At 34.7% G+C, this 12,842-nt stretch overlaps 1 protein-coding gene across 1 annotated transcript in view; it reads right to left on the bottom strand.

Moving 5' to 3' along the window:
• Positions 1-12,842, bottom strand: part of IL6R (interleukin 6 receptor) — a 132,283-nt gene that overhangs the window by 101,965 nt on the left and 17,476 nt on the right. Inside the window, exon 2 of the mRNA XM_053695579.1 lies at positions 6,157-6,384. Within this exon, the coding sequence (XP_053551554.1) occupies positions 6,157-6,384 (228 nt within the window). The remainder of the gene's footprint in view (positions 1-6,156; positions 6,385-12,842) is intronic.

Raw genomic sequence — 12,842 nt, 5'->3', positions numbered from 1 at the left:
TAATTCATTACCAGAAGAACAAAAGGGTTTTATTTTAAATTGTATAGAGTATATTTTAAATCACAATTATTTCACTTTTATGGATGTCTTTTATAATCAACAGCAAGGTACCGCCATGGGGACCAGGTTTGCCCCCAGCTACGCCAATCTGTTTATGGGTTTATGGGAAAAAGATTTCCTAACAGATAGCGTGCTGGGGTCGGGCCTGGTTACCTATCGGCGGTACATAGATGATATCTTCATGATTTGGCACGGTAGTGAGGAGGGTCTAGATGAGTTCATTAAATCCATGAATACAAATGTTAAAAATTTAAAATTTACATGTGCTAAGAGTCAAACAAATATACAATTTTTAGATTTAGAAATATTTGTAAACGGCAATAAGTTACTTTCAAAAACACATTTTAAACAGGTGGACGCTAATAACTACATACATCAATTAAGTTGTCACCACACACAATGGAAGGAAAACATCCCAAAGGGACAGTTCGTACGAATTAGAAAGAACTGCAGTACCCTACATGATTATGATATACAGTCAAATATTTTAAAAGAGAAATTCATCAATAGGGGCTATGATAGTGACATCTTAAACAAAACAATAGGAAATGTACGTGATTTAGACCGAGACCTAATCCTAAAGGGAAAACAAACTGATTTAACTGAGAGAAACAAAATAAATTAAGCAAAGTTTTTACCGTTTATTACAACATATAGTGGCAATAAAAATATAATAGAAAAAATCCTAAGGAAACATTGGAGTATTTTAAAATCAGATGAGAAGATAGGTCCACTTATACCAGATAAACCACAAATTGTGTATAAAAAAGCAAAAAATCTTAAAATGAGACTCGCCCCTTCAGATCTAAAAAGAAAACAAGAAATAAAGAAAAAGGACTTATGGGGAAAAGACCTTAAAGGATATTACCCATGCCATAAGTGTAAGTCCTGCCAATATGGAATGAAGAAAAAAGAGGTAAAATCTAATATCACAGGAGAAACTTTTAAAATTCAACAAATGATTCGGTGCACAGATAGAAACGTAATTTATGTCATAGAATGTAAATGTGGTGCTCAATACGTAGGGGAATCGGAAAGGCCCCTACGTGATAGGATAAGAGAGCATATCCTGTCAATTGAGTACCACGACAAGGACCGTAATAAAGACCTCCCAGTGCCAAGACATTTTGCTACCTGTAATAATGCCAATCTTAAGGATTTTAAATTCATGGGTATAGATCTAGTATCCAAAAATTGGAGAGGAGGGGATCTTCATAATGAAGTCCTAAAAAGAGAAGGGAAGTGGATTTTCCAACTAGGTACCCTGACTCCACAAGGCCTAAACTTGGAATTGGACTTAAATTGTTATTTGAAATATTAAGATCTAAGCCATAATCAAAACGTGCCCTTAAAATCCAATCTGAAGTAAATGTACTGTCTTTTAATTTTTTAATATTTTAATATATCCTAATGATCTCTAATATTTTAATATCCTAAGTTTTTTAATATATTCTTATATCCTAATATTCTAACCTCAATCTACTAGAATTTGAGGAGTATAAAATTATAAAATTATAAAATAATAGCAATAAATATACTGATTAGGAATATTGTATATGGATATGCGTATGGATCCATATGTATATACATATGCAGATAAGTGTGTAATTTGAGTAAGACTTATTAATATCTTAAATAATTAGTTTTTTTCTATTCTATAGGTTTTAAAAGATTTTTTATGATCTATACAATCTAATAAATTCCCCTTTTAAGTTTTCTACATGTAGTTTTGATATAAGAAAGTTTTGAAGGTTAAGCTTAGAATTAGTGCGATCCTTTTTAAAAAAACAATGTAACTTTAATATACTGCATTTGGTCCTTTTATGTTTTTTAACGATGTTATTTATCCATCAATTTTATGTGTTTTTTATATATAATATGTTGCCAGGATTTCTTCTTTTACTGCATAATATATCCCCATAGCAAAAATTGCACTGTTATCATATGTTGGACTTTATCCATCAATTTTATGTTTTTTTATATATAATCTGTTGCCAGGATTTCTCCTTTTACTGCATAATATATCCCCATAGCAAAATTGCATTGTTATTATATGTTGGACATTTATATTCTGCAAACTAAAGAAAGAAAAAAATGGGTATATCTATCCCTTTAAGACGAGTAAATAAATACCATCGTCCCATTCACAACAGTATTGAGTTTGAGAAAGGCTGCGTACAGCCGAAACGCGTTACCCTAATACTGGACCACTTGGGCTTCCGTAGCCACATTGAACTGACTGCTGCAAACATTTTCCTAAGCTGTGTAACTTGATCTCTCCAGGGAAGCACAGGACCGTTTGAAATCTGCCACCTGGAGTAACAAACACAGAGGAACATCACTTGGCTTCCGGTGTAAGTATTAGTAAACACCTTGCCAATTTGAACTCATTTTGTGTTTGTAAAAGGATTCTCTTGTCCTCTCTTCTCGCCTCTATTCTGCAGTTTTGCCAACTCTGCAATTTTGGGAAGGAAAAAGTAAAACGCTAACCTTGTTAACATCGCTGTGTCTATTAAACACATGTGTCTGCTTTACTAATACGGCTTGCCACATATGCCACAATCCATTACATTGGAACCATATCATCTCATCAACATCATCTCATTGGTCTTGTTTGTATGCTATATATGTTATGCTTTATATGTTCTGCTTTTTATCCATTTATTATGTGTATCTGACTGGTCTAATTATTATATGCTTGTATTGATTTGATTTGATTTTTCTGTTTTTTGTTTTCGCATTGTAATAAATATATTTTAAATACATTTTATATAGTTGTGCTAATATAGGATTATCTAGACATTAGTATACTACACTCATTAAGCTATCTTTGGATAGCGCAGCTAAATAACTTATCACTTAGCTACAGTTTGCAGTTAAAGTGATTACTCTAGTCCTAAGATTTTAGAAATATTCCAAAAATACACAAAAAGTCTAAAGTGACAAACTCTGAATAGTATACTGTATTTGTACTGGCTATTCATTAAAAATGGTAAAGCACACCTCTAAGTAAAACACAGTGCTTTCAATGTACAATTTCCTGAAATTAATTGTGAAAAGGATGTTTGAGAGCCTCATATCCAAAATGGAGTTCCAAATTATTCTGTAAATGTAATATAACCCACAATAATGCAGTGTCATTCAGTATACAACTGTCAGAATATTATAATTGCCTTTATCATTCGATTTAAGTTAGTGGTAAACTGAAATGCATTGTAACACAAAGGCTGTACCACTCTGACAAGCATTGTACGGTGTTATTCATTGGTGAGCTTTGTCACTGAATAGGCTCTGAAAAGTCAGTCTTAGGTTGGCAAAGCCTTTGATAGAAAATGTTGGTCTTTTTGGCATATCATTCATTGGTGGGAATTGTTATTCCCTGTAGGGCAACGTCTGCATTTTCTGTGGATTGTAACTAAGTAGAGTCACTAGTGATACTTGATACTCGTTAGTGAACCTTACCATACACACACACTCATATACATACATAATTCCAAACATTTCCCAACACCTCACCCGTGTGTTATGTTAGCGGGACCACAAGGTGTGGCTGAGCCGCAGTTGTGTAGTGGACAGGGTTGGGCACGCCATGAGCCGGGACAGGTGGAGTCTGAGTGTGTCCTGGTTAGAGTGATGATTGTAAAACCCTATACTTGGCTGGATGACCGCAGTTGGGGGGTCACAGGGGTCATTTTTTGATGAATACTCATTAATTCTTAATTCTAGCATTTGCTGTGGGCTCATTTATGAGAAGTGTCACTCACTCCTAATCTGTGCTACTGCTCGAGGGTCTGTATTACTCTTTGTTGTACTGCAACCCATTGGCTGTTTTGTTAGGGGGGGTTTGGCTGTTTGTTGGGCACTGCTAAACTTTGTTAGGTAGTGACCCCCACTAATGGAAAGTATTTTTGAGGGAATTGAGCAATTTGAATTATTCAATCTTTGAGAGCTTTGTCACTAACCGACAGACAGATGAAGTATTTTGTAGGTAGTATGCTGTAAGAAACTGTGTATGGGGTACGGGATGCACTGAGCAAAAATATAGCAACAGAGATGTATAAAATCCACACACAATATACAGTATAACTCATTAGAGGTACAGTATAACTCATTAGAGGTACAGTATAACTCATTAGATGTACAGTATAACTCATTAGAGGTACAGTATAACTCATTAGAGGTACAGTATAACCCATTAGATGTACAGTATAACTCATTAGAGGTACAGTATAACTCATTAGATGTACAGTATAACTCATTAGAGGTACAGTATAACTCATTAGATGTACAGTATAACTCATTAGAGGTACAGTATAACTCATTAGATGTACAGTATAACTCATTAGAGGTACAGTATAACTCATTAGATGTACAGTATAACTCATTAGAGGTACAGTATAACTCATTAGATGTACAGTATAACTCATTAGAGGTACAGTATAACTCATTAGAGGTACAATATAACTCATTAGAGGTACAGTATAACTCATTAGATGTACAGTATAACTCATTATGTACAGTATAACTCATTAGAGGTACAGTATAACTCATTAGATGTACAGTATAACTCATTAGTGGTACAGTATAACTCATTAGAGGTACAGTATAACTCATTAGTGGTACAGTATAACTCATTAGATGTACAGTATAACTCATTAGAGGTACAGTATAACTCATTAGATGTACAGTATAACTCATTAGAGGTACAGTATAACTCATTAGAGGTACAGTATAACTCATTAGATGTACAGTATAACTCATTAGAGGTACAGTATAACTCATTAGATGTACAGTATAACTCATTAGAGGTACAGTATAACTCATTAGAGGTACAGTATAACTCATTAGATGTACAGTATAACTCATTAGAGGTACAGTATAACTAATTAGAGGTACAGTATAACTCATTAGATGTACAGTATAACTCATTAGAGGTACAGTATAACTCATTAGATGTACAGTATAACTCATTAGAGGTACAGTATAACTCATTAGATGTACAGTATAACTCATTAGAGGTACAGTATAACTCATTAGATGTACAGTATAACTCATTAGAGGTACAGTATAACTAATTAGAGGTACAGTATAACTCATTAGATGTACAGTATAACTCATTAGAGGTACAGTATAACTCATTAGATGTACAGTATAACTCATTAGATGTACAGTATAACTCATTAGAGGTACAGTATAACTCATTAGAGGTACAGTATAACTCATTAGATGTACAGTATAACTCATTAGAGGTACAGTATAACTCATTAGATGTACAGTATAACTCATTAGAGGTACAGTATAACTCATTAGAGGTACAGTATAACTCATTAGAGGGACATAACACCCAAACATTTTCTTTCATGATTCAGATAGAACATACAATTTTAAACAACTTTTCAATTTACTTCTATTATCAAATTCTCTTTGTTTTCTTGCTATCCATGTTGAAAAGTAGCACTATATGGCAGTAAAGTTGCAGCAATGTTATACATTAGCAAGAGCACTAGATGGCAGCACTATTTCCTGTTACGTAGTGCTCCAGACATGTGTACGCTACCTATCTAGATATTTCTTCAACAAAGAGAATAAGAAAAGAACAAAGCAAATTTGTAAATAAAAGTAAATTGGAAACTTTTTAAAATTGTATTCTCTAACTGAATCATGAAAGAAAATGTTTGGATTTAATGTCCCATTAATTAATTAATAGTCTAAGAAGTATAAAGAAGTGTACACTGAAAGGGGAAATGCAATAAAAACAAATCTTTCATATGCAATAGTAGCGTTTAAACTTGTTACATTTTTCCTGCAAAAATGTGAAATAAACTGTTTAGATTAAAATTAAAATTAATGCAACAACAATTTCACTTGTGTATTTCTTTCTATTGGTCATTAGCTTATAGGCGCAAATGCTAATTTTACCTATTAGCCAATCAGCATTAGTTATATAAACCTATCAGGCAATGAAAAGCACCTATCAGTAAAGCAATTGAATAACTATAATTTATTTTTACCTTTGAACATACAATATCCTCTATTGGTAAGTTATGCTGGCATTTTATTGCCCCCAACAAATAGTTTGTTTTACTTTCAACTCACCTGCAACAAGAAGTTCCACTGTGCACACCTCTTGCCCATCCTTGAAGCATGTGTAATTGCCTTCGTTACTGTATTGGATATACTTCAATACAAATTCTCCTGATACTGTCCTGGTGAAATTCCTTTCTGAAGGGCTGAGATAACTCCAGGACACTAGGCCACTGCACCCCGGACATGTCAAGTTAACACTTGCACCAAAAGGGACAACTTCACTGTTTGGGGAGATGACTAAAGCATGGCAAGAGAAAAAGTCCAGAAATTTAGTTACTCACTGAGGGTCTAATATTCAAAACCTCTCTGCTCCAGCAAAATAATCTAAGACGTCTCATTGGTACAATAATTTAGAAACATAAATTTTATCTTGAGAAATGTTTATTTTGCTATGTAGTGTTCTTTATGTGAAACAGAGACTCCTACATTACAATACAAGGTCTAAAAAAAAACAAAACAAAGATTTTTGTGTAATTTCTCTCCATGCCAGCAAGGTTTTGAATATCAGGACCACCTGAGACACAGAACAAAAGAAATTCAGTTAAGGGGAATGGAGGGACAGTGAGAAAGAGAGAAATGCCAACCAACAGATGGATGGAAAAGAAGTAGTTAACACTGTTCATAGACATCACTCAAATTTTTTATCCTACAAAAGAATCACAAGTGGTCTTTTGTACATATATATTTACATTGCGGATTACGGGAACACACAGGTCCCATAAACCCCAATGTAAAGGCACTTTTCAGTGTTGTTTTTTTTTTTCTAACACCCCATTCCCACCAACGTAAAGCCCCAAAATTGCCTAGTGCAGTTTTTTATATTTTTTTAAAATAAATAACTATAATGCCCTCTATTTTGAGGCCATTTGGGGCACTTTTAGAAAATTAACCAGAGATTGGATCTCTGGTTAATTTTTGGAGTGCTAATTGCTACCATGAGGTCCCAGTAGCAATAACCAGCCACTTGTAATGGCTGGTTAATTATTGTGCTCCGGCAAACGGGAAAATTTGGCTTCACTTGTAACCTAATTGTTTTGTTTCCCAGTGCATATACAAGTTATATTTACACTATATGGTAGTATATTAAGTGTGCAATAGCATTATCACAAAAAACAATAAACAATGTACATACCTTAATTAAAAAATACTTTAATGCTAAAAAATGCTAACCATCATCTGAGCCTTCAATGAATCATAATCTTTTTGCTAATGGTGTGTATATATGTGTATTTATGTGTATTTATGTGTTTATATGTGTTTATATGTGCATATATGTTTGCTTTATGGTGCCGATAGACTTGCTCATCAACACCACAAACCTTCAATTTGTAAAAAGAGCAATATCTGTGAAGCGAAATAAAACAAGGTATACCTATATGGTTAAATATATATGTTTGTGTGTGTATATATATATATATATATATATATATATACTGTATATATATATATATATATATATAAATAAATAAATATATAAACATAAACACACACATATACATATACATTTATACACTTTTGAGCCCTTTCCACTTAAATACATTAAAACATGAAAATAATTTTTATTCAATTTTAATATTTTTATATATATATATATATATATTATAATGTTTTTTTATGGTGTATTTACTTTAAATATTTAACATTCCAATGTTTTTCACATAGTAGAAAATGTTCTTAGTATGTTTAAATATATATATATTTAAATAATCATATATATATATATATATATATATATATATATTTAAATTTAATAATTATATATATATATATATATATATATATATATATATATATATACAGTATATAAATATAGGTCTAACGCAGTGTCGGATTAGCTTGCAAGTTATAAGTGTTAGTTTTTTTTTTTTGTTTTTTTTAAATTTTCAAACAAGCTTTATTAAAGAGGATGAGAAGCAAGTTTATCCATATAAACAATTCACATATCAAGTGGTAATTATTTACAGTATTTTCCTTAAATAACATATTGCAAGTCCACTTCTCGTGCATATTAATTGCTTCTGCATTATTACTTAAATCTGAAAGTCTTTTCCTCTTCTATACAGTCTTATCTTATGAACATTTCAAAACGTTTGTGCTTGCTTCTGCGAGCTATGCTGCTCGCAGTGTTTTATAACTCTTATCAACAAAAATTACTTGTTCTTAGGAGCTTAACATCAGGTTCCTGTCCAAGTCTGTATTGAAGCAACTCAGCTTATATACCTCATATCGCTGAGATTAGTCTAATTCCTGAAGTTTCTATCCTGCACCTTAGGTGCTTAACAAAGGGAATAAAGCAAAGAGTACAGTTAGAAATGGGGGAGGGGGAGAGAAAGAAGAGAGGGAAAAAAAAAAGGGTGGGGGGGGAGGGTGAGAGGGTGGGGAGTGGGGATAATTGGGATGGTGTTGATGTGAGGGGATTAGGTTGATTTCTGCGCATTAAGGGCCGTACTTGGTCAACCGTTTTCCTTGCCTCAGTGCCAGGTGTTTGATTGATTTACAGCTCCTTACCTGTCCAAGACAGTGTCATCAGTTCGTGTGTCGCTAATTCGCCTGTTTTAAGATAATGGTACCTCTCTAACCTAAGCAACTCTCCAACTCTGGCTTTCCATTCCCGCATAGTCGGTACCCTAGTATTTTTCCAGTATACTGGTATTAGACCCTTAGCTCCATTCAGCATCAGCAAGAGGAGTAGGTACTTGTCCTCCCCTACAATCTTGGGTAGCTCGTGATAGATCAAATAGGAGGGTTTCTGCGGGAGTATGGTTCCCAATATCTTGCTCATTTCTCTCAGTACTTCCTCCCAGTATCGCTGTATATAGGGGCAAGCCCACCAGATGTGCAATAGCGTTCCCTCCCCTCCACAGCCTCTCCAGCACCCCCACTTGCATTTGGGTAAATTCTGTGTAGTCGTTGAGGTGTCATGTACCATCTGCTTAATAATTTGTAGTGTGTTTCTTGTATTTTCATTGAAACTGAGGCCTTTTTTGCCCTTTCGAATATCTTAATCCAGTCTTTTTCGTCAGTGATCACCAAGTGCCTGCCTTCAGGGTCTTTATGTATTTGTGTGGCCTGGAATGGAATCCCTACCCCATTTTTCTTGGACGGCCCTGAAGCGAAATATGCATTAGGGTATTGGCGACTAAACCACTTTGGTTCGTGCGTTGCTGAGAAGTGTGTCTCTTGTATGTAAATGATATTTCCGCCCATTCTGTGCAAGTCTCTCAGCACGATTGAGCGTTTGTTGGGATTGTTTAGGCCCTTGGCGTTTATAGAAATAAGCTCTACTGGGCGGAGTCGCTGTTGGTGTCGTCTAGGCGCCATGTTAGGTAAGCTTGTCAGTGTGAGAGGGGCAGGCGCATACAGGGGAAGAGGGGGAGGGGGTTAGTTGGGGAAAAAAAAAAAGGGGGGGAGAAGGAAGGAAGGGGGGGGGGTTAGTGTAGGATGGAGAAGGGTAAAGCTGGGGATTAATAAGAGAAGTGTGAAAGGAGTGGGGAAGGGGGTCGTTTTGTGAAAGTTTGTGTCTCCCACCAGCAAAATAAGAAAAGGATAGTAAAAGAGAAGGAAAATAGGAGTGAAAGATTCACAGTTTTACATGCAAATTAACAATACAAAAATTCAATAACAGTAAATTCTGTTTTAACACAACTATTAAACGACTACTAAACCAGATTGGGGGTAGTTGTCCCCATGCTTTCATTAGATATATAAACATTTATTATATTTTAACTGAATCAACGTTTTCCAAATAATTAGCTTCCAGACTAAAACGATGTCTAATTGTTCTAGGTGTAGTGACCGCCTTGCATTTATATCCTAGTCTTTTGTTCCTTTGGGTGTCAACCTATAGCTATTATTTAAAGGTTTGTGTGTCTATTGTTACGATGTTGTGTGTATGCACTTTGCATATATGTTAGTGTTTCAGTCTATAACTATTGCAAGGAACACCCGCCGGGGACCTATGGGATCATCTATATTCCGGTTTTTGAGGTAACATTATATTTAGTGCTCAGAGCAGCTTCTGACAGGTCCATTTTGTGCATCAAGTGCTATGTTATGTGTATGGTATGTTCTGTACCTTCTGCTCTGTTCAAGATTAAGTGTGATGTCCGTGTTATTGTAAGCAGAATGATAAAGACTTTTGTATGGTATGTGTTATGTATGAGCCCCATTGTGATCTTTATGGCTGACCCTCAAAGCTAATCTAAGATAGGATATCTATCCGACGGCGCTAACTAAAAAGACCTTAGGCTCCTAAAACAAATGGGTCCCTAGTTACCCATAAAAAACTTATCTAGAATTGTGAATGAGTGTAAGGAGCTCCATTAAACTAAATGCTTAATTTAATTTAAATAGAGATGTCACATATTAAAAAGTATAATCGGGGGGGGGGGGGGGGGGGGAGAGACACACTCTGTCTTATGAACAAGAATATGAGAAATACAGCTTGACAAATGATATGACATATGTGTTGTTTTACTAATGGTTAAAAAACTTTCTGAGGACTTGCAGGTGATTAGGACTAATTAGGGAACACGCCTCCCTGAGGGGAGGTTGATGTTAGTCAGATAGTAGTTATAAGGCAGAGATAGGAGTAAGATGTATTACATGCCTGAGGAAATGGTTGCAAAACCGAGAAACGCGTTGCATTTTTAAGGGGGTTATTGTCAATGCCCCTTATCCACTTTTTCAAACGCTATTGTGTGGTTTTATAGATTTTGTTTTTAATAAACACATTTTTAAAAAAAACTTTTTCTACTGAGTGGATATATCTTACCTACCTGCCATTCTGACTAACACATGAGAAACAACCTGCTGGAATCGATACAACTCTGATACACAGCCTACCTGGGGTGAGCTGACACCTCTCCATAAACTGCCAGTCCGCTCCTACTAGCACATTGGTGTGCTCATCTAAAATGTGATTACCCATTTGGTATTTTAGCAGAATGATTGCAACTGTATCCTGGATGATCTGCACATGTAGTGCTTGTTTCTTTGTGTTCCACTTTTTTCAGTATTCCAGTATAAAGAAATTGCCTTTGATTGTGTGTGAGCTGTCACACCTGTGTTAATCTGCAGCCTGCACCTACCAGCACATAAGTGTGCTTCTGGAGTATGTGAGTACACATTTGGCTTGTTTGTGATTTGCAGTTATATACATTTTGACGATACTACACATGAGGCGCCCCTCTGTTCTTCCTTATCTTCCATAGCAAACCCGGACCTGTCGGTGAGGAGGAGGCAGCCAACACGGATATCTTTTTGCTCTTTTTTGAAAGAGGACTCTGATTCTATTTACTCCAATGATAAAGGAATTATATCATTTATAGTAGCATAATATTGCCTTATGTAGGTTTATCTATATATATATATGTCGTACATATAATATTGAATGGTTATTCACATTAACATTGTATTGTCATTTTGAGAATAACTCTGTATATATAGTATATACTTATACTATACTGTAATATATACATATAAGAATTAGGATTTACATTTCCATCTATATATATAGTTAATTTGTCATCTTATTTGAACTAGATTTTGCATTTTCACCTATATATATTGTTAATTTGTCATCTCATTAGCGCCCCCACCCTGTGACTAGGGCACACTTATATCAACGTTTAATTTTGACTTTTGTGTCCTAAAATGTAATCCCTTTAGATTTGAATATAAAAACATTAATTATGGACAGTAAATGTACTTATCATTATTTATTATGCCTTCTTTTCATGTAATTTAGCTCTACAAATTGTGTTTGCTTTTTTTTTAATTCTCAGACTTGGCTGATGTTATTCTTTAAAAATAAATGTCTTGTATTACAGTTTACTGTCCCTTTAAGTAAAGAAATATTCTGGATCTGTTTGACTGACTATAACCTAACTGTGGAATTACACAGGACATGTAACAAAGCAAAGGAAGCATTGACTACACTTATAGGTGTATGACGCTCATCATTCTTGCAGTATTCTACCACTTCTGAAAGCAGGATACAGCACAGCACTAAGTAGACCTAGTTATGCAAATATGGTGCATACTCAGTGCTTCCTGTTTTACATTTTGGAAATCTGTAATCTGCTCAAGGCACAAAAATTGTATTTACAGACAGGATGAGCATTAGCAGACTGCAGTTTTTGCAAGATGCTGAGCAGAATAAAGTTGGTGTACTAAAGGTGTGGGCAAATTGTGAAGTAGCTTCTCATCAGAGGTGATAGACAAATAGGAAGATGGTGCTGGACATTAGACTCAATTTAATTATAAAAAGTAGGCAAATAGGGATGACAGAGGATTAGTAGAGGTGAAACTGCTTTGTAGGATAAAACAGGTCTGACCTAAACAGGACAGGTGGGCTTTAACTAGATGATAGATGATCCCCACAGTGAAGGGAATACAGACCAAGAGCTGAGCTTTGATCTGAGGAGGACAAATTAAGCTGATATGAGTTGGATAAGCAATATAAATTTAAAGGAACAGTAAAGTCAAAATTAAACTTTTAGAATTCGGATAGAGCATGTTATTTTAACAACTTTCCAATTTATTTCTGTTATCAAATTTATTTAATTCGTGGTACCATTTAATGAAGAGTAAATTCAGTAGTGTGCAGGTGTCTTAATTATGGTAGCAGTGTTTTGCAACATTATTTGTAGCTTTGTTATACAATGTTGCAAAACACTGCTGCCATAGAGTAC

The sequence above is a fragment of the Bombina bombina genome, chromosome 1, assembly GCF_027579735.1.
Source record: "Bombina bombina isolate aBomBom1 chromosome 1, aBomBom1.pri, whole genome shotgun sequence".
In the NCBI taxonomy this organism is placed as follows: Eukaryota; Metazoa; Chordata; class Amphibia; order Anura; family Bombinatoridae; genus Bombina; species Bombina bombina.
This window is presented reverse-complemented; position numbering and strand designations above follow the sequence as displayed.